The sequence below is a fragment of the Chelonia mydas genome, chromosome 4, assembly GCF_015237465.2.
Source record: "Chelonia mydas isolate rCheMyd1 chromosome 4, rCheMyd1.pri.v2, whole genome shotgun sequence".
Taxonomy (NCBI): Eukaryota; Metazoa; Chordata; order Testudines; family Cheloniidae; genus Chelonia; species Chelonia mydas.
In genome coordinates, this window is record NC_057852.1 from 12,047,565 (window position 1) to 12,066,015 (window position 18,451).

The 18,451-nt window shown below is 42.4% G+C and overlaps 1 protein-coding gene across 4 annotated transcripts in view; it reads right to left on the reverse strand.

The window, feature by feature from the left end:
- Nucleotides 1–921: 921 nt before the first annotated feature.
- Nucleotides 922–18,451, reverse strand: part of USO1 (USO1 vesicle transport factor) — a 65,588-nt gene continuing 48,058 nt past the window's right edge. For all 4 annotated transcript variants that reach the window (XM_037896646.2, XM_037896647.2, XM_037896645.2 and 1 more), the window contains 7 exons: nt 18,262–18,400; nt 13,637–13,800; nt 9,019–9,108; nt 7,849–7,938; nt 5,550–5,651; nt 4,101–4,316; nt 922–1,355 (listed from right to left, as the gene is read on the reverse strand). In XM_037896646.2, coding sequence (XP_037752574.1) covers nt 1,284–1,355; nt 4,101–4,316; nt 5,550–5,651; nt 7,849–7,938; nt 9,019–9,108; nt 13,637–13,800; nt 18,262–18,400 — 873 coding nt within the window. In that variant the 3' untranslated portion in view covers nt 922–1,283. The remainder of the gene's footprint in view (nt 1,356–4,100; nt 4,317–5,549; nt 5,652–7,848; nt 7,939–9,018; nt 9,109–13,636; nt 13,801–18,261; nt 18,401–18,451) is intronic.

An 18,451-nucleotide genomic window follows, 5' to 3' on the forward strand; every position in this document is an offset into this window, starting at 1 on the left:
AGCTGTTACCCAGGAGATGATAAATACATACAAGAGAATTTTAAAATGTTTATAATATAGCCAGCCAACCATTTTCATTCACTTGTCTAAATCTTACTTGTCTGGCTTACGAGATACTGCCCTGGGCTATGAAAGCATCTTGGGAGAATCAAAGACAAGCTTCATTCTTACAAACTGCTAAACAGCTCAAAAACTGACCCTTCACCATCATCAAGTTAGCTTGATGAGCTATGAAACCAGTACCTTTTAGAGCACCCTTTTAATCTATCCAGCCAGACTGGTGTTTTTAAGCCTCTCTGATTCAAATGCAAACGAGCAGTAAAATCCACAATTAAAAACAAGACAAGAGAACTAAGTGAATGAATACTAAATGGACATATCTATTTTTATTACCAAAACATGAAATTTATGCATTGTGTATTAATTTTGCTCTTTTAAAATCTATTCTCTTATCTACTCTGCATAAAAGCCAATAAATTACATAAATCAGTTGTATTTTTCATTTCTTGACTCAAGAATACAACAGAATCATTTATGATGATCTGGTAGCACATTTAATTTTTCGGATGAGTTGTGTGTGTTTGTTTTTTAAATATTGAGATGGTCAGCTTAGAAATGCTACCATACTCTTGCAAGTTTCTATGCAACTCCATTCTCATTGTTAGCATAATGGTGCAGTTTCCTTGGGTTTCTTGGCTGAGGTACAGACTGCAGTGCAGCCATTTCAGGTGTCAAGGCACGCAACACTGTTCAGTTCAATTGGTTTTAGTACACTTGAACCGGAAGCTGCTGGGTGTGTACAATCCCCAACTCATCCAGCCCCCACTCCCCGCTCCAACATAGCCACTTATTTTAAAGGAACCTATGAGTTCTGATTAGTTCCATGCTGAATGTAGAAGCAATGATTCCATTCAACAGATGTTAAACCAAATACATATGTATTTAATCACCTTAGAGTTCCAAAGAAACATTAAAATGATAGACAAACGCACAGAACTTCTGTAAACGACAATGAACTACGGCAGTAGCATTGTCACCCTCATGCTTTAAACAGTGTCTAAAGCGGCTTCTAAACCGTTAGAAGTTGGGATGCTTTTGTTTAACTTAACAGTGATTTTTGTTTCGCCTATGGTGGTTTCCAAACACTTCACTTCAGAAAATCAGAACATTATTTCCCCATTTGCTTCCGTAAGTGGATGTTTTACTTTGTAGGTCAACAGCATTAGTTTAATTTTGTATTACAATGCAACCTCTAATTTTCTCATGGTGACACTAAAGCACTATTAGTCTTCCTCTTCCCCATCCTCATCTTCATCACCTTGGTCTCCAGATTCAGTATCATCCTCATCTTCCACCTGAAATAAAAATCAGGGATTTCTTTTGAGAGAAGCAACATTTGAGAGGAGTATGAGCCAGAGACCAAACAAATTGCAAAGTAAAGAAAAACAAGCCTAAAATTACCATACAAATTGCATTTATATCAGTATTTCAACTTCTAGGCATCAGCCATCCTGGATCACCACACTGCTCCTGACATCAAAGCTAAGAAGTCAACTCCTGAGATCCGCGGGTTTTATTTGACTCAGTCCTGGGAAGAGGAAAACTGTTGTCTAGAGTGAAAGCAGGGGATTTGGACACAGAACTTCCCAGAGTTGTCACTTATTTTCTGTGCCCTTGGGTAAGTCTTCCTCTGCCTCAGTTTCCCCACCAGTAAAATGAGAGTACCTACCATACTGATTGCTGAGACTTCATGTCTGTGCAGTACTTCAAAACCCTCTGAATGAAGCCATTAAGTGTTATGACTTCTTTAATAATTGGATGACCCACAAACTTTCCACAGAATGTTGTACGGACCCTCTCTATTTAAACTTGGCCCAAAGTTTGTAGAAATATTGAACAGAAACGTTTCCACACATTTCTTTCAAAACTGACTGGAATTAGGACATTACGAACCGGCGTAGCATGGCCAAGAGGGGTATTATGTGCTACCGAAAGCCTAGACCTTACATCGAGAGACATAGGATTTAGAGATGCACATGAAGTACTTGTATTCAAAGAGGAAATCTAACCAAAAGTCACCTGGCCAACCACATAAGCAGAAGAGTGACAGTTACATGTGTTAGGATATAGATATTCAGGCCTGTCTGTAAAGGCCTATACTCTAAGAATTTAGGTGTATTCTTATCACTTGGCTAGTTATAGAAGTATTAAAGAAAGAATCAAAATCACTGTCTGCTGGTGTAAGAGCCTTCTCTTACTGTGACAGTCTGAGGCCCTGTTCTTAGGCTAAGGCCTTTGGCTAAGCAGCAGAGGCAGCCATAAGCTGGGAAGCGAACAGTCACATCCTCACATTCCAAACTAGTCACATTGAAAGAAGGTGCTATTGGGCTCTTAGGAATACAATCCTGTCCTGGTAGTGCCTATCGCCTCCAGAGAAAGGGAAGTGCCTAGAAAATGTAAAAGGAAACTTAGTTTGATAGCATCCTGTCTGGCAAGAACTCACTTATCAATACTGGGATGTGAAATCCTCACTTCTGTATTGTTTTGTCATTATAGTTCCCACTTTGCTATTGTTTGTCTGTATAATCTCTGTCTGGTTCTGTGATTGTTCCTGTCTGCTGTATAATTAATTTTGCTGGGTGTAAACTAATTAAGGTGGTGGGATATAATTGGATACATAATCATGTTACAATATGTTAGGATTGGTTAGTTAAATTTCAGGAAAATGATTGGTTAAGGTATAGCTAAGCTTAACTCAAGTTTTACTATATAGTCTGCAGTCAATCAGGAAGTGAGGGGGTGGGGGTGGGCATGCGGGTGAGGGAAATGGGAACAGGGAATGTGGGTAAGGAAATTGCAGTCATGTTTTGCTAAAGGGGCAAATGGGAACAGGGAATGGGGGTAAGGAAATTGGAATCATGCTTGGCTAAGGGCAGGAATGGGAACAAGGACACAGGTGTAAGGCTCTGTGGTGTCAGAACTGGGAAGGAGGATACTAAGGAAGGAAACTGGAATCATGCTTGCTGGAAGTTCACCCCAATAAACATCGAATTGTTTGCACCTTTGGACTTCGGGTATTGTTGCTCTCTGTTCATGCGAGAAGGACCAGGGAAGTAAGTGGGTGAAGGAATAAGCCCCCTAACAACATGTGATCCGATGCACAAGCCCAGTTGTAAATTATGGTGGGGTTTGTCAGAAGCAATGCACCCTGAAAGGGGCCAATCTAGCATGCGCACTTGGTGGATTACTATCTGGTAGTACCGTATGTATCGCTGGGACGTACCCACTCGCAGACGAAGGACAGAATAGCTGTGTGTGGTTTTGAAAGACAACTTTTAACCCAAGACAGGTTCCTGCACACGAGAGCTGTCTGGACCTATTTTCTAGCAAGCATGCAACAGCAACACGCTGAAAGCTACTAGCGGTTATTCCTGTCCATGAGCCTCCCTGATTATGGTTCTTAAAGAACATGCTTGTGAGGAGAAGACAAAAAGATGGGCCTTGCAATGTCTCCAGATGGGTAACAAAATCCAGGCTCTGGAGTAGCAAGAGGGGCACGAGTTTTAAACCTGAGAGTGACCCTGTTTATAACTGTGGCAATGTGTCGTGGAGAGAGAGAGACATGCAATCAGGTCCGAAGCCACTGGGCTATGTATGTTAAAACCAACTCATTAAATTCCACATGTAAGATCACTGAAAGCCAGTTCCAACCGCAGGGCACTTCTACTCCACTTAATAAGCAGGCTGCAGCTTTTTGAGTTGTAGCTTTTTAATAGTCCAAGGGTGGTAGCTCCATGGAGAATGTAATGCAGCCAGCAAACCTCAAGGTGAAATAGGCAGGCAGGGTTGTGGCAAGGTCCCTGCATGGAGAGATGGTCACACACTCATTGTACCAGGTGCATATGGGGGCAAAAACCCCTACTTTGGGCCCCAGTTGATACCCAGTTTGGCCCACGATCTAACTGCATCCCTAAGCTGTGCACCTGCTTTACTTATGGCAGATAGGGGATACATCTGTAAGTTCTGCCAACTCTTCTGTCTGCTTCTACAACCACTAGCTTATACAACGTAGATACTGGGAGTGACTGTAGGCATCTTACCGGTTCCCCAAGTTCCTTGAGCTTGTTCTTTAGTGCAAGTATTTTCTGATCCTGATCAGCGAGAAGTACCAGAAGGTCATCCTGTTCTTTTTTAGATTCTGTAACTTCTTGGTGGAGTTTGCTCTTCTCATCTTGCAAGACAGCAACTGTACTGTTGATTGAGTCCAGATGCTGCTTTAGCAATGCTTTTTCCTCAGAAAGCGCTTTAACTTCACTCTGGCAATAGTCACAAAAATAGGAAAGTCACTAACATCCCAAGCAGTCAGTTCATTCAAGTCACTCAAGTGACCATTCATGACAGCTCAACATTCCTGCCTCTACTTTGCCTGGAGCTTCAATTCTACAACCCCTACCCCTGCATGTGCGGTGTCTGTCCCTCGTTAGCCGTCAGGTCATGTGTAGAGGTTTATGAACCTGCTACTGCCTTCAAGCTAAGAGCTTGTCCTTTAGCTAAAGCAGCAGGAGCCCATGCTTTCAGATCCAGAGATTAAACAATACTTTGTTTTAAGAAGGCTGCTATGGGTCACTGTACTCACCACTGATCACAACTCCCAAAGGGAAGAACTGCAGGTCGCTGAATCAAGTTGGACCTGCCGCGTTAATCACGGTTGGTACACAATGTGCTATGGCCCAGTACCCAGTCTGAGTGGGAGAATTGCAGGATTCCACCCCAAAGAGGTAAAGACACAAGGCTTCATACCTGTGGGGTGGGGATGGTGAACTCTGGGAACTAGAGAAAGAAGTCAAAGGTGCATCTAGCTTTTACCAGTCACACCCAAGTCCTGGCTGCAATCTCCAAGGCAATCCAGGCAGGACTGCTATTACAACTACAACCCCTCCCGTTTAACACAGCTTACAGGTGACCTGGACGACACTTTCAAGTTGGGTTTTGCTTTCTGATGTTTAAGGAAGACTTGACAGGTATGCTCGCATGCACCATTTTATTCTAAAAAGTTCAGGAGTACCAAGCCCCATCTACCCCAATTTTTCTGACTGCCTTAGAAGGAACATTTTGAGAAGACAAGGTTAGTGCTCAACCATTAGAGGCCCAAGAGCGTTAAATCTTCAATAAAGGCTTGCTGTCCGCCCGTCACTGAAGTTTAAAACTCCGTTTTCTTAACATGTATTTAATTTCAACTAAAAATGCCTTTCCCATCCTCAACTGTTTAACTTTCATTTTGACTCTTGAGGTCACTTCTCAAGCTCTCCAGACCAAATCTGTCAGGGCAGACAAGAGCCGGATTTCTAATGTGAAAACTCAACAGGAAAAAGCTTAAGATTTTTGGATATAGTAAAAGAAAGTCAATTCCCAAAAACTCGAAGCACCCTCAACAGCCTTCCCCACCCTTGCAGGTCACCTTTAATACTGAAGCACTTCACAAAATTGTGACCATAACTGAAAACTGAGTACGCAGTTATTTCAGGTTTTGTGTTTCACCAATGACCAACCTTCAATTCTTTTATCTCTTGCAACAATCTGCCCTCCAATTCACTGTTCTTTGCCGCTGTTATAGCACTGCTGTCGCCCAGAGCAGGAACTGAAGCTGTATTCTGTGGAACAGATATTCAACACCAGGAGCAGTTAATGTTTCAATCATACACACAGCGGTCAATGTAATTTTCACTCATCCAATTGTAGACTTCTTCCCACCATATAGCCAGCATGCTGGAACTGCGTACAACATGTGTACTCGGACAAAATCAAAGACAGACCGATCTCTGAGGGGCTCTATACACTGTCAGACAGATGGAGAGCTCACAAATGGGAACTTGCATCTGACAGCACTCAAAACAGCAACAGGTTTATGTACAGCCATGATAAGGGCTTCTGAGATGCAGGCTGGTGGGCATTCCATAAGCACATCCCGCAGTAACAGACACTAGTAAGGCAAAGAACTGCCTGAAAGCAGATTCTTCCTTGAGGAAGCCAACTATCACAAGCCACCTCCATACCCGATTACTGCAGAGGTATAAGAAAGCCATTTAAGTGGGCACCCATGTTGTGCCCAGGTACTGGATATCAGATGATGCAGTTCCTTCAGTTGTAAATTGTCTTGTTAATGCTTCCCTTACTATAAGCTTTGCCATGAAACTACAGACAATGACAGATTCTTGTATATCAGTGTGATCTCTAAACTCAGGGTCTAAAATTCATCTCTTAAAGTGCTAAGTAACTACATGCTTAATACAACAGTGGCCCCAATCTGTAAAACCTCCAAACACTCCTGGAGTTTTGGCAGTTTCACATGTAGAAGATTTGCTGGTGAAGCCCTATATGATGACCAAGCCAATGTAATTACTTTTTCCAAAGCCAACAAATTGCCAGTTAAATGTACAGTATTACACTGTTGTACCTGCTAGTCTTTTTAAATCTCATTCATAATTACAAGTCCACTTTTCTTACACATTTTAAATAATTATTGCCCACTCAATTGTGTACCAAGATTACATCCATTAAACCACACTGAAGTGTGCATATGGTGCAGGCAACAGATTCAGGAATAAACACACTGACGACACTTTTTCTGACCTTGTTATGTACAGTACGAGTTTAAAATATTAAGCCACTTTCCCCTGGCTTCTTAAGTGATACAAGTATGCAATGGTGTAACACATGCCCTGGTTCTGTGAAGGCATACTCCTCCAGCTCTTATCAGGTATCAACTGATAATTGACTGTTACTTATCTCATCAGTATATTGACTGAAATGAGAGGAAAATAAGGACTCCGCATTTCACTGAAGTTAGTGGCGTTACATCAAGGTAGTGTTAAGAAATATATAACGAATTGTGTCAGATAAATGTATATTAAATAATGTTAGAGAAGTGTGTGTGTGTGTGTGTGTTTGTGCGTGTGTATAATCAACAGTCTCAAGAATGTGTAAAAGGCAACTTTTCTGCTTTCTGCATGTGTCTTGTTGACACTGCTTTCAAAGGTTGTAAAAATCAGAAAGTTGGTTTGTGTCTTATCTACAGTGGATTCTTGGACTGTGTAGATAACAGGGCAAAGCAAACCAGACAAATGCAAACCTCCCTAGGAAAACCGACTTGGGAGGATGGATATTGACTGAGCAGAACTAGCCAACCCGTAACTCCAAGGCCACAAGAAGCAGATACGTAAGAGCGAGTCAGCTGTCGTCAGAAATAAGGGAATACAGGAAAGCAAGGAAAAGACAGCTGGACTGAGTAAGGAGGAGGATAGTGATGGCTAAAAACAGACAGATAAGGAGGTACCAATTAAGAGTTTTAGCAAGAGAAGTAAAAATCTAGCCATTTAAAAGGAGTTTGGGTTACTGTGTGTGAACATATATTTAGAACAGAATGTTTATAGATGTTTAATAATCTGCACCTATGTGGTGTTAAGAGACAAGATATAAGGATGTGTGTTTAACAAAGGAGGTTTGACAACTCACGATTTACACCAGATCAGACCAGTATGGATCTGATGCCAGAAACAGCCTACCTGTGCCCCAGGAGTGGGCAGTTCATCATTACGCTACCCTTCTCGATCTGCTTTACTTATGCTTTAGGCTTGATTAAGGTGATGCTATATTGTCCTAAAACTCGATATTAAAGCTTTAAATAGTTCAGCTTAGTACCTGGGCTTTTCCCCAGCAGTAGGGCTTGGTTCTGAACAGGCTCTGTATTATTATGAATGATGACAAAGTGAAAAGAGTGAAAAACATTTTTCTACAGTTTAATCAATAGGGCCAGGATCAGAAAAGGCTGCAAGAGTCCTACTGAGTTACCATTTGTTGTAGCAGCTCCTGTTTCTCAGACTGAAGTTTAGAGATGTCCGAAGACTGTGACTGTATTTGGATCCTCAAGGCTTCTAGTTCCTGTGTCAAAAAACCCCAACAGAATTCAACTGCTTTGAATAGTGACTGTTAAGTAAGGACAAAAGTTCAATTTCTCTTTGGAAGTAAAAGCTACAAATTATGGACCACGTTATTTCAAGTTAGTTATGTGAGGAGTGAGAAGCATTGGTGGTGGAAGTAGGGGTGCTGCCGCATGCCCAGGCTTGAAGTGGTTTCTGTCATATCCAGGGTTTACAGTTTGGTTCAATGGCTCGCAGCACTCCCACTATACAAACCAGCACCTCTGGTGAGAGGCATATTTGTCCACCAATGCCACTTGACTAGGCACGCTGACAGAGTCCTCAAGGGTACCACCCCAGCACCATGAATAACCTCATGGAATTTTTAAGTAGCCAAATGTTTTGTATGGAATGCAAAACTTCTTAGTCATCTATTTGAGACTTGTTACATTTTTTTAAGCTTATCAGATTACATCTTCATAACTCTCCTGGCTGCTGGCTATTCTATACGCATCTTAATTTATGTTGCAGAAACCTTCCAAATGCAAGTTATCTTAGATAAAGCATTTCTCAATCCAAGTCCCATACCTATTAATGTGCTTTCTAATTGGGATAAAATTAGTAGTGGAATACTTTTAGACAGACATCACAGATTTCTTCATTCGGTCATTTCCTAATATAGGTGCTCTTTTCCCTGGTGGAAAGGGCTCTGAACACTATATATTTATAATGCGTATCAGAATTTCAGTGATGTTTTCTGATATGCAACAGCTAACAGACCGTCACGAATCTTCAGAATTTCTGTGTAAGTTTCTCCAATGGCTTAATTCACCTCAACACAAAAGTTATGCTCATTCTTTTCAGGATTGATGGACTTGATGCTCCAGGATTACGAAGAGCAGCACATAAAGTCTAAATATTCACACACTTTGGAACCAATGTTACCAGTCAATGGAAACTTGGCCTACAACCATCTCCCCATCCTCTGCTATTACTAGCCATAACAGGCAGCTTTGCCCAATGGATGACCGCACACAATTACTCCAAGGTTACAAACAAAGGAAGTTTGGACTCAATATCTATCAAAGCATCAAGAACTCACCCTACGTAGTTCATTAGCCTGCTCCAATCCAGCAGATGCAGCTATCTGTGACGAGTGCTCAGTTGTTCCTGTTTCTGACTGCAAAGACTTCTGCAACACGAGAAAAAGCAACCATGAAAGTAGATTTATTAAAGTGTTCTCTCACAGCTAAAAGGGTTCCTCACCTGTATCTCGAGGAATTCTTTGAGACAGACCTCACGCTTTCACACCCATGATGGATACAGTGTCAGCACAGCCTGCATCTATGGAAACCTCTATTAAGCAGTACCCCTCATAAGGCCCTCTGCCCCTCATTGACCTACACACAGTGTGAAAGCACACCAACCTCCTCATTTCCTTCCCCTGCCTCCTCCCCAAAGCTCAGCTGGATTACTAGCAGGAGGAGGAGGAGGAGAGAGAGAGTGGGTAAGGCGGGCCACGTACATCTGAAATGTGGTTACCACCAAGTAACATTCGTTAGTTTTTTGAGTGGCCTCTGCACATGCCCACTCATGGACTTGGGCAAGCAGTGTCCTCTCTCAGGAAGGCAGATCATGACTACTAGAAATACCACTCTGCTACACTGAGCATCATACTTAGGGACTAGTATGTTGCTGGCTATAGTGACTCAAGAAGTGAGTACTAACCTCAGGGCAGACTGTTAGGAAGCCAGGCACAAACCCTAAATGGGTTGTGTGCTCTATACTTAGATCTCCCCAACCAGTTCCAAGGGTGAACTCCTCAGGCACTAAAACAGCCTTAACATGGAGTCACACAGCATTTTGAATAAATCCTTCACTCCCCTCCTAAAACCCATCCCTGTATCGTTCACTAGGATTTCCTCCTGCTCTACCACTGCCTCTGGAGCAACGACGGGGGCATTCACTTACTGCACATTTTGGCCAGTTTAGTTTTATATGGCCGGAAGCCCCACCCACAGTAATGGCAGATCACCCGCCTTTCCTTTTCAGAAAGGGTTTTAAGCCCTAGGCTCCCTTGGCTTTTTAATTCAAAGTTGTGGTTAGGTTTATTTCCAATCCCCTCTTCCCGCTTAACCTGGGTGACACGGGGATTTCCCTTCCCCTGGGTTTGTGCCCACCCATGGTCCATTAGCAATTTCTGCAGCCTCCAAAACTGTGGATTTTTTTTTTTTTTTTTTGGTCACACGCTGCCTTTACCTAACCAGTGCTCCTGGGCTGTCAGATCAAACAGTTTTCCATAATCACCTTCAACCCTCACCCCATTATCCATTTTCTCATAAACTACATTTTATGTACAGATTCAACGTAATAACATCAAACAATCTGAGGTTTCTGTACTCCATTCAATTGGTCTCTAGGGTAATCTGAAATCTTTACAATACATTTGCTTTAAATGTCTTGTACACCTTAGCATCTCCCTCCTCCATATCATTCAAACCTGGTCTCAGACTCCTGGCACAGATGAGTTCCCAAATGAATTTTACAAAAAGTTATCTGAAACTTTAACACCTAGCTTACTGAATATGTTCAGTGAGGCCAAGAAAAAGCAGACTCTCCCACCCACTCTAAGACAGGATGTAATTTCAGTTATACCTAAACCTGGGAAAGACCTTGGACTAGGTAGTAATTACAGGCCAGTTTCTTTAATCAATTGTGACGCTAAGATTTTAGCTAAAGCTCTTGCTATGCGACTGAAAAAAAGTTCTCACACACATTGTGAATTTATTACACAAACAAATCAGATAAGCGTCCTTTGTGGCTCCGATAATTTGAATCAACTAATGGATATTATTACCGCTTTGAGAGATTCTAAAGAACTCTTAGCTATTATTTCTTTAGATGCTGAAAGGGCCTTTGACCACATAACAAAATTTGTATTTGGTAAACAATGTATGGTGTCGAATAAGCTTTTATACTCTAACCCAGCTTCCAGGGTAGTTACCAATGGTATTGTTTCTATCCCTTTTCCATTACCCACAGGTGCGAGGCAGGGCTGCCCCTTTCTCCTTTTCTGCTTGATTTACCTCTAGAACTTTTACATCGCTATCCGAGCAAATCAGCATATTCATGGTATCAAGGCGGGCCAAACAGAGCACAAAAGTATCCTCTACACAGATGATGCTCTTGTGTTTGTAGCTAAGCCCAAGGTCAGCATTCCTAACCTTCTATCCACTATTAATAATTTTGGACTCCTCTCAGGACATACCATTAATTGGGAGTAAATCAGAAATCTTAGACATTAACTAATACGCCCACAAAGGTCTTTTATCAGACTGGGACTTTTAATGGCAATCTTCTTAAATGAAATATTTAGACATCCCTAAGATAAATATAGAACCAATTATTGCCCAAATGGCTAACTATTTGTGGAGATGGAGTTTGTTAACCCTCAGTTTGTGGAGTAAAATTAATACTCAGCATATGAACGTCCTTCCCAGAATTTTGTATGTCCTGAGGGGTCTCTCTAGTTCTAGTCCTCAAACTAAGTTTTAAGAAATTCAATAATATTTTCAGAACATTCATGGGGGCGCAGGTAAAAAAATCTAGACTGGCCCTGAAGAAATTACAACTCCCCGTTTCTGGGACGATTCCGTTTTCCCAACTTGGAAATGATCATATTTCCTTTTTGTTAAGCCAGGCACCTTTGTGGCTATTAGGCCCCACACAGACCCCATCTTGGATTCAGATTGAATGAGAACTGGTAAACCTTCTTCCCCTTTCAGGCATTGTAGGTTCAAATTATTATAGATCTGATGGCTCCAGAGCTCCCACAGTAACGGCTGTGAGGCAAGCTTGGTCAAGCCTGGCTAGAAAGTTCTCCTTCCATCCATTCTTCTATGCAGAGGCAGTGCTATGGAGCAATCCCTTCCTTAAAACCAGCGGCAAAACCTTGATGCGGAGGGATTGGATGGACAGAGGAATTATGCCTGTGTCACAGCTACCTGACACTGATAAATTTAAACCATTTGTAGATCTTCAGCAAGAATTTGGCTTGCCCTGCTCCAGAGCATAGAAATATCTCCAGTTAAAAGAATTTACTTACAAATGTATTTGGCCCAGAGGCACTGGGAACTCCAGAACCTCCAGAATTTTTAATTATTTTGGAGGAAACTTCCTGGATTTACTCGGCCAGTGGTATCCTTTTACCATTTTCTGGCCCCAAAAAACTGCCAAAGACCGATAATTTGAGAGTTGCTTGGAATAGAAATTTAGGTATACAACTACCTCCAACCCAATGGAATACAATTATATCTGTGATAAGGAGTTCCAGGGTACAACCTGGAACTGTGGGACCACTGTGCCCATATCATATCATAAGGGTGAGTATCATACCACACATCACAATCATATCACAATGGTGAACACGGGGATCCCAGGGTACTATTTTGAGATACAGAGTATCACAATTTAGTGTTAAAAAAACAACTATAGACCTGAGACTACAGCTTATTCACCAAAAGACACTGTTTTGAATATACTGGTCCCCACATAGGCTAATGGTAACGGGCCTGATCAATGCTGACCGCTCTTGGAAATGTAGCACCAAGGGAAGTACATTATCTCGTATGTTTTGGGAGTGCCCCTGTATCAAGAATTTCTGGTATCAGGTGGGTCAAAGGACCAATTTGATATTGGATACTACACTGGAGCCCTCCTGCTTCAGTTTCATTCTTGGATATATTCCTGATACCTGGAGATTACTTGGAAGGACCAGAGGAGGGATTTATCCAGGTGAGTTTGGCTGGAATAAACCTATCAACACCAGAAGGGTGATCTTGCCACTGTCAGATTGGGTGGGAGGCTTCCAGTACAAGTAGAGGGAATGTTCGCTGTTCATCCTCTGCACTAGCTCATGGAATTAGAGGTGGATCGTGTCTCTGCATCCAAGAGAGCATTTGTACTAATGGGATTATCACCAGGTTCATCTTCCTCCTCCTTCAGAACTGGGGCACAACTCTCACTGGGCTGTTCCAACGCTGGAGGGGAGGGGTTTTGTTTCTTTTGAAAGTCCAAGTCCCTGCTGTCCTTATGAGATCAGGGAGATGGCCAAAACTGCCGTGCCAACCAGGGCAGCATGTCATATGCAGGCCAGTAGCCAGAATGGTGTCTGCATTAGCACAAATAGTGGCAAGCTCTGGCTATGGCCAATTTTATGTGGCTGGATCTGCTCCATATAAGACCACATACTACTCTCCATGTAACCAGTTCATAATTTTTCTTAGAATGGTTAGGTCCTCCTTATCTGTGTAACCAGTTTAGTGGGTCCTCCACTCCTTGCATCCAGCCCTCTGTCCAGAAGGATATACCGGGGCGCAATGCCCACATTCTGTTCGAACCATACTGCCTGCATGTCCTTGGGGCATTATCTCCACTGTTGAATTAGTACAGAACAGCTGCCTAGATTTTTCCCTGGAGTACACGGATACAAACAATTTGGCAGTGTGGTGGGTTTGGATACACAAACTCTCACCCACAGTTTGAGGCAGAAAAGCTCTGTGCAGACAACTCAAGCTATGTTTGCTGTAATCAGTGGTTAGCTGGTTATAACAAACCATTGTCTTTCTAGTGTTGACAGCCACAGCGAAGAATTTCTAGCCTCATGAAGGTAATATTTTTAAGTAGCTCTGCAACTGTGTACCGAAGCTGTCACTTCTTACCATGTTTTCAATCACAGAATCCTTTTCTCTCAGCTGTCCCTGTAATGCTTCATGCTTGTTTTTCAATTCTTCTATCTCCTGTCGCAATTTGCTGATTTCTTCTGGCTGAATGCCATTCATCTGAAGCATATCGCTATGGGAACTGTGATGCTGATTGTCCTTTCCTAATGGCCAGATATTTGAAAATTAGTACTCAACTTAATAGCACAGATTTTGTTTACACATTTACTACACCCATTCACACAAGGTATCATCTACAGTAATTTGCTTCCCCCCCCCATAGAGAAATGGGATTACAAATTATTCAAGATTAAAAGATTATATTCTACTGTGTTCAGAAATCTACCCCCAAACACGTGCATGAACTTCAGAAACTTGCCGTGCCTTTAAAAAAAAAAAAAAAAGTACGTGTGGTTGTTTCCACCTGCTCATGTAGTCAACCAATGAAAGGGTGAAGAGTCCAAGCGTGGGACAGTAGGTGTAGGCCCGCACTTCACCACAAACATCCTAATGCAGAAAACGATACTCCAGTTCACTCTGTGTTTTGACCTAATCGCACACATTTTAAAATTCATTTCTATTTCGACAGTCATCGGAATATATATCCGAGGCTCAAGATGTCTTGCCAGGTAACACCACTCACATCAAGAATATGAACATAAAATTAAACTGCCCCCTACGTAAAATCAGCCTGTTCACAGAACTGTAGCGCCCCCCACGACCTGGAGCGCCTGCCTAATCCCTCCATCCCAGCATAAAAAGTCCAGAGTGTCCGGACCTCCAAACCCTACACAGACCCCCAAGCACATGGGATTTGCAGCCTGTCCTTAAGGTTAACAGATATGGGCTATTTTGGATCAATGGAGGGAGGGAGTTTGTAAGCAGAGGGGCTCTCAGACGGCATTCACGAGCAGTCCCCTTACATGCCAAGGAAAACGGCAATGCAGGACCGAGGAACACTGACGTGGGCCCTGCGTGGCCTCATCCTCTGCCTACTTGGAGCAGTGGTGGTAGGGCAGCATCACACAGCTCCCTTCTCTCTTAAGGTGCGACAGTGGGATCAGGGAAGAGGTCCGCCACTTACCCCGTAGCTGGGGTTTATCTGCATGTGGCCCAAGCCCACTGCCCTCTTCTTGCACTTGATTCTCTGCTGGGATGGCATCGGCAGGGCCTTTATCATCCCATTAAGACGCATGAGGCAGTTCATACCTTTCAGGGCTACTGTTTCAAGAGCCGACAGACGCAGGCACACACATGTGCCACGTTTTGTCCACATTCTTAAGCTTTTCTTCACAACAGTCACTGCTACAAACGCACGTTAATGACAAATGCTTCAGATTCTGATGTGCTCACATAGCCGCAGGGGCTGGATCCCGAGGCACAGGCCTATTGTGTCTGCCTTACCCCGCCTTGCCAAGGAAACTAGCATGAGTGCCTACACTGATCTCAGCTGCAGCAGTAGGACAGCGAAGAGCTTGAGACCCGTCAGCCTGAGAGTCTGCCTCTCTGCAGTCTCGTAGGCCAAAGCCAACACCATAAACGGCAGCTAGACATCCACAGCAACCAATGTCGATTCCTGAGCACTGGTATCATATACTCAGGGTTAACTGTACAGAGCAGGTAACATTTTCTTAAGTGACTTAGGAGCCCAGGTCCCACTGAAAGCCAATGGCATTTAGGCGCTTACATCACATTGATGAATTTTATAAGTTTCGTCTGTATAGAATACATTAGGTCATTCATGGAGCAAATTTTCATTGTACAACCCAATGACAGAAAGTTTTCATCCTGAAACATCTCTAAAACCACAAGTGTGTAGTCACAGAAATGTAAGGCTTGAAGGATCTCGAGAGGTCATCTAGTCCAGACCCAAATGCTCAGGCAGGACCAAGAATACCTAGTCCATCCCTGACAGGTCTTTGTCCACCCTGTTCTTATAAACCTCCAATGATGGGATTCCACAACCTCCCTTAGAAGCCTATTCCAGAGCTTAACTACTTTTACAGTTAGAAAGTTTTTCCTAATAGCTAATCTAAATCTGCCTCACTGCAGATTAAGCAGAATACTTCTTGTCCTACCTTCAGTGGACATGGACAACAATTAATCACCATGATCTTAACAGGCCTCAACATATATGAAGACTTGTTGACAAGTCCCCCCTTCAGTCTTCTCTTCCCAAGACTAAACATGACAAATTTTTTACCCTTTCCTCATAGGTCAGATTTTCTAAACCTTTCATAATTTTTTTTCTATCCTCTAGACTCTCTCCTGCTTGTCCACATCCCTTCTTAAAGTGTGTCCGGTTTTGGACGCCACAATACTCCAGGTTGAGGTGTCACCAGTGCCAAGAATGGGGGGACAATTACCTCCCGGGTCTTACATGTGACACTCCTGTTAATACACCTGAGAATGATACTAGCCTTGTTCGTTGCTGTCTCATTCAATTTGTGCCCCTTCCACCCCCCGAGGCCCAGAACCTTTTCCACAGTACTGCTGCCTAGCCAGTTATTCCCCATTTTGTTGTGCATTTGATTTTTCCTCCCTAAATGAAGTACTTTGCACTTGTGTTCATTTAATTTCATCTTGTTGTTTTCAGACCAATTATCTAATTTGTCAAGGTCACTTTGAATTCTAATCCCCTCCTCCAAAGTGCTTGCAATACTTTGGTTTTAGCCACACATTTTATAAAAGCATATTCTCCACTCTATTATCCAAGTCATTAATGAAAATATTGACTAATAACCAGACCGAGGACAGACCCCTGAGTGACCCCACTAGATATGGCCTCAGAGTTTGACAGCAAACCATTAACTACTCTTCTGAGGATAATTTTTCAACTAACTGTGTATCCACCTTATAGTATTTTCATCTACATCACATTTTCCTAGTTTACTTATGAGAATGTCATGTGGGACTGTGCCAAAAGCCTTACTGAAAACTACATACGTTACATTTACTGCTTCCCCCCATCCCCTAGGCCAGTAACCCCAAAGGAGGAAATTAGGTTGGTTTGGCATGATTTGTTCTAGACAAATCATATTGGCTATTACTTACTAACCTTTTACCCTCGAATTGTTTACAAACTGATCATTTAATAATTTGTTCTAATATCTTTCCAGGTATTGGAGTTACGCCGACTGATCTATAATTCCTCGGGCCATGTCTGTTCCCCTTTTTGAAGATAGGTACTATGTTTTCCCTTCTCCAGTCCTCTGGGACCTCATCTTTCCTTCATCTTTCTCTTGCTCCTAATGTATTTACAGAACCTCCTCTTAATGACTTTTATGCTCCTTGCTAGGTGTAACTCATTTTGTGTCTTAGCCTCTCTGATTTTGTCCCTACCTGCTTGCACTATTCTTTTGTTACTCATCCTTACCAATTATTCCATGTTTCCACACTTTCTAGGATTCTGCTGAAGCCATTAGGCCAGTCTCTAGTAAGAAAAGGCTTCCTGTAATATGGCAACACCCTCTTTTCCCTAATCCACACAAAATGGCCTAAGATTTAGTACCAGAATGTGGTAATGAGGCCTATAACTAATTTTTTTAATACACAAAATCATTAAAACTCGTTTACTTGTTCGTTATGAGGTATAAACCTTACTACGCTTGACATGGCAAGCGGACAGAATCCATATAACAGTAGAATATCTTGCTAGTTTGTTAAACTGGGTTAGCTGCTTTGGGTCTCCCTAAAGTCATGAGTGAGATTTTACTGTACACAATGCCCCATTTTTTGCTTTTTTACAGCAGAATCCATGCATTGTTGGGCAATCGGGCTGCAAAATGCAACCTTTTGTGTTCTCAGAAAAGTTTCTAGCCTCTGATTGCCAAGGCTGGCTTCCAAATGTGAAGCAATATGGGGTTGTCTTCCTGCAACTCCAAAAGTCCAGAATGGTAGTTCTGACAAGCGTGAACTACCCCATTCATTTCAAAGGGACATCAACTGTGAAACCTGAGGACACCTGACACTGGTGGCATTTCGCTGCTGCTCATGAAGCAGGAGCCTCCAGTTCGTGTACTTTTTCTGAAATGGCATCCAATAGGAATGAAAAAAAGGAGCAGCAAGGCAGCTAGCTGCTGACTCCTCCACCTTTGTCTAACATGTTCAGACAGTACCGGAGGCAAGCCACAGAAGTAAAAATTCAACGAATGGCAGGGCGGAGGGAAAAGGACAAGCTTCCCCGCTCTGTTTCCTGAATCTGAACCTGCTGAGTGCTGCTCTCAAGCTGCTCTGCCACTTCCCAGGCCGCTGCAGCGAACACCGCCAGTTTCCCTTTTTCTAATCCACGTATCAGTTGTTCACACAAGATATTCCATCACCAATAAATGAAAGTATGGCGGCAGTATAAAAAAAAATGTATACATCGATATTTTTAATCTAATTTAACAAATTAGATACTGGGAGAAATACTGTTCTAGTTGCATTCTTATTTAATTCAATAAAATAGGTCCTGGTTTTTCATTTGTGTGAATTCTAGCGTGCTGCAGAATTTAGGACAGCACGTTGTTGAAACTCGAAAGGATTGGTTTCTGCAGAATTTAGATTGCTTGCCATGAACTACACAGAGAATTGGACATATGCTATGAAGCAATGATGGATTTCAGTGTTTTTGTGAAGTATACCTAGCTGTACTTTAAGGAGATTATACTGGTCCTTGTGCTGCTGGATTTGTGACATTTGCTGCGTAACTGCTGTCTGAAGCTGTTCGTTCTGAGATTTTAAAGTATTAACTTTCTGCTTTAACTCTTCAAGCTGCTGATCCTGTGAAAGAAAAAAAAATTGGAATTCTCCTTAATTACTTGTGGAAAATGA